Genomic DNA, 4,015 nt, shown 5'->3' with positions numbered 1-4,015 from the left:
AAGACCTGAAAATTGACAAAAATGACAGATTTGAGCCCCTCCCCTTCATAGGTTTCCGAGAGCCCTCTAGATTTGCCTTTAAAATGAGCCATATAAGATAAATTTTTCCATGGATTTTTTGAAACTTTTCCTATTCCAAAACCTTCTCACAGCTTTACTTGACACTCTACAAAAAACTCCAAAAAGATTCTTGAAGTAAAACTGGAGTTAAAGCGTTACAAAGCTCATTTGGATTTTGATTTTCAATTTTGTTCCCGATTTTTCGCAAATTTTTTAACTTGAGAGACACCAATTTCTCACACTGAATAGAAGAAAGTCTTTCATCAAACAAAAAGCAAATCGTAGTACTAATAATTTATTTACAAAAATGCCTTCAAGAAGGTCTTTGACGTAACATAACCTAACACGGAAAATTTTTCCAAGAATCCATGCCCATAAGGACATTCATGATAAAGTTCTTGACAATCCGCTCCATGATATCCTGCTTTCTTTGCCAACTTGTACTCGATATTTACTTGTTCATCGTCTCCTGGCCTACAAAATCACGTATTTTTTTTTTATTTTGATTTTTTTGGAACAAATCGGACCAAACTTACGTGAAAACCAACTGCATCAATTCCCCAATGAGTCCATTGTGTGTAATTGGAGCTTCCGCTACTTCACAAATTGTCCTCAAGAGACACTCGTGTCCTTTACTCCCAAATCTCGCGAATTCTTTTTCGATAAAATTATAAAATCTTTGACGAGTGTCGTCGCCTTTCTCGATGACATCCATGGATCTCTTTGTCACAGCCCAATTTGCGTTGCCCGAGAACTTTTGTAGCCATTCGTTGGCGTTCGTGGGCATATTGAAACCCACACTCCAGTTCACCAGCATGTTAATATTCTGCCATTTTGGGATAAAAGTCGGCACAAGAATGCCGCAAACCATTCGAATGGAGCCTCCTCGGTTGTAAATCAAAATTTTGCTCGTCCTATTGGAGCGACGAGGCACAAAATCGCGCACAAGAGCTGTCGAGTTTCCAGCTGCCGAAACGAAATTTGCGACGAAAAATGACGCGAGAAATGTGAGACAAAAGAATTTTACGTCCATTTTTTGTGTCAAATCGAACAAAACTGAGGCACATGGCGAGCAAAATGAGAACGAGAGCGACGAAAACAAGTGAATTGTGTGACAATTCAATTAGTACAGAGAAAAATCTGTAAAAAAAAAGAACTGTCACAATTTCTCTGCAGCAGAATTGTAAACATTCATTAACATCCATCTCGTAATTAGAAACGAAATGCTTTATTGATAATCGGAGCAGTACTCGCTGTCACGTGTATTTTTACTGCTACTTGAAGCAGTAAATAGCAAATGAATGACAGTTAAACACTAATTAATGAGCGCAGTGACATTTCTTCGTCAGGGGAATGTTGTTGAAAGCAGGGTTGGAAAAGTTCTTGAATTAATAAATTTTTTAAAAATTAATTAACCCGAAACTTAATTTTTCATAAAATTTTAATTCAAATTTTTTTTTATTATTTAAATTATTAAATTAATTTTAATTTTTACCAAAAAAAAATTCCCGCCAAAAAATATATTTCCCGCCAAAAAATATATTTCCCGCCAAAAAATATATTTCCCGCCAAAAAATATATTTCCCGCCAAAAAATATATTTCCCGCCAAAAAATATATTTCCCGCCAAAAAATATATTTCCCGCCAAAAAATATATTTCTCGCCAAAAAATATTTCCCGCCAAAAAATATTTCCCGCCAAAAAATATTTCCCGCCAAAAAATATTTCCCGGCAAAAAATATGTCCCGCCAAAAAGTTAAACTTAAATTAATTTTTTTCTTAATTTCAGACTTTTTCTCTTTTTTGAGCTTAATTTTTGTTTTAAACTTAATGGCTCTACTTTAAATTATTTTAACTGAAAATTAAGCTTCATTGAATTAAAAATATTAAGTAAAAGTCAAAAGTTTTTCCGATCCTTGATGAAACTAGTTCATAAAAATTGTTAAAAGGCAGAAAATCAACAGAATTTCACTTTTTTTCTAGTGTGGTTGACTCGCCTCAGAGATAAATACGAACCGCAAAATTTTCCAAACAACAGAAAAATTTCCCTGATTAAATTACAGTCTGCCGAGATTCATCTGCCGATGCGAATTTCCCTGCTAATACATTAAATCCTGCAAAAAAGCCAAAGAATCACGATAAAAAACCGGTTTTGCGATAAAAATTCTCGTGAGCTCCCTTTCGCATTAAAAGCAACAGAAGGACACATCCTTGGCTTTTCCTGTGCGAAAAAAAAAATCATTTGAAAATTTTCATCGAACGTGAAAAACCTGCATATGAAAAAGTTTTAATACAAAAAGTTTTACGTTTGAATGCAGCTTCGACCTTCTTTTTCTCTCCTTTTTTCCACGTTGAATGGTTTTTCAGCGTTTTTTTTTATTTTAAAGCTTTTGCAAGCATGTGTTTTCGAATGGCGCGGCGGCGGCATGTCGTGTCCTATACAAAAATGTGTAAATATTTTGTTAGACGTTAGAGAGAGGAAAAAAGTTGTAAACGAACCTTGACAAAGGTATGTGAAGTACACACGTTTTTAGTTTTTTTTTGTTTCTTTATTGAATAAAGAACTACACACGAAAAAAAACACTAAAAGACGGAAAATGAACAACCTGCTCAGGAAAACGGAAATGTAAATTGAATAAAAGTTGGGTTAACGTATTAAAAAGTTAGAGCTTGAGTTTTTGTGAGATTTTTTCTTTATTTTTATTGAGCGAAGTTTGTTAATTCTTTTTAATACAAATAAACAAAAGCGGCTGAGAAACTTCTACATTTTAATTCAATTTTCAGAAATTCGTGATTTTATGATTTTTTTTCTGTCACGGATTAGGAATTAATTTTTAAGGTTAAAAAAATATTTTTATTTACCTAATTTAAAAATAAATAAAATTATTTATTTTTCAACAATTAATTGTTTTACAAAATTAATTTTTTATTATTTTTTAAATTTTTAATGAAATAATTAAATTAATAACTAATTCACTTAATTATTATTTTTTAAATAATTATTTAAATTTTAAATAAATTAATTTTAATTATTTTAATTAATTTTAAATAATTAAATAAAAAAATATTTTTTAAAATAATTTGTTATGATAAAATTAATTTTATTTTTTAATTTTAAAATTAATTCGATAAAATGAATTGAAGAAGACATCATTGTAAATTTATTGCCAGAGAAAGGCTCAAAATCGATTAAACCTTTCATATTACTTTTCCTCTTTATAAAAAAGCCATCAATAATAACTCGTTCATGCATAAAATTACCTTATGCTGCTTTTCATTGCCACTCATCCAATAAAAAAATTAAAATGATTTTACACAAAAAAATAATAATTTAATTACTTTATATAACAAAATGACGTTAACATTGAAAAATTATCTCATATGCGGCGTGCAATTTATTTATATTTATGTGCGGAGGTTGTTAAACCCGAAAAATGTCTCACACACACTCAAGTGATAGTAAAGAAAAAACTATAGTAATAATAATAATAATATCATCGCCACAAAATCACATGGTTTATCTTGTTTTATGTATCGATAACGATAAATATCGTAAAATAGTACAAACAAAGCTGAGAGTTACAGTTTATTACACTTTGCTGCTTGAATACATTATTTTAACGATCGAGGCGCGCTTTTTTTTCGCGTACATAAATAAATGCACAATTACACTCTTTTTTCCATAGCTTTTATTTTAATATTTTTATTTTATAAATATTATTATCATTATTTTCGTTTAAAATAACTTTACTATAAATTTTACCGTGAGGTAAAATAAAATAATTTCACTTTCTTTTTTATTTCTCGATAGTTGTCGCTGTGTAGCTACGTGCGTTGCTGCGTACATTTTACATTTATAGTAAAAAAAGAGCAGAAAAAAATTAAAGTTAATAAAATTATTATAATAATGAATGAAAATGTGTACGATAACGAGAGTATGGTCGTATCTACAGGT

At 30.2% G+C, this 4,015-nt stretch overlaps 1 protein-coding gene across 1 annotated transcript; it reads right to left on the bottom strand.

The window, feature by feature from the left end:
• Positions 1-346: 346 nt before the first annotated feature.
• Positions 347-1,093, bottom strand: LOC134831799 (uncharacterized). Its single transcript, XM_063845618.1, has 2 exons — positions 597-1,093; positions 347-534 (listed from the first exon to the last, which is right to left on the bottom strand). The coding sequence occupies exons 1-2, from the start codon at positions 1,091-1,093 to the stop codon at positions 360-362; spliced, it is 672 nt and encodes a 223-aa protein (XP_063701688.1). The 3' UTR covers positions 347-359.
• Between the last annotated feature and the right edge of the window lie 2,922 nt (positions 1,094-4,015).

The sequence above is a fragment of the Culicoides brevitarsis genome, chromosome 2, assembly GCF_036172545.1.
Source record: "Culicoides brevitarsis isolate CSIRO-B50_1 chromosome 2, AGI_CSIRO_Cbre_v1, whole genome shotgun sequence".
NCBI lineage: Eukaryota > Metazoa > Arthropoda > Insecta > Diptera > Ceratopogonidae > Culicoides > Culicoides brevitarsis.
The sequence above is the reverse complement of the archived record's forward strand: the minus strand, read 5'-3'. Positions and strand labels throughout refer to the sequence as shown.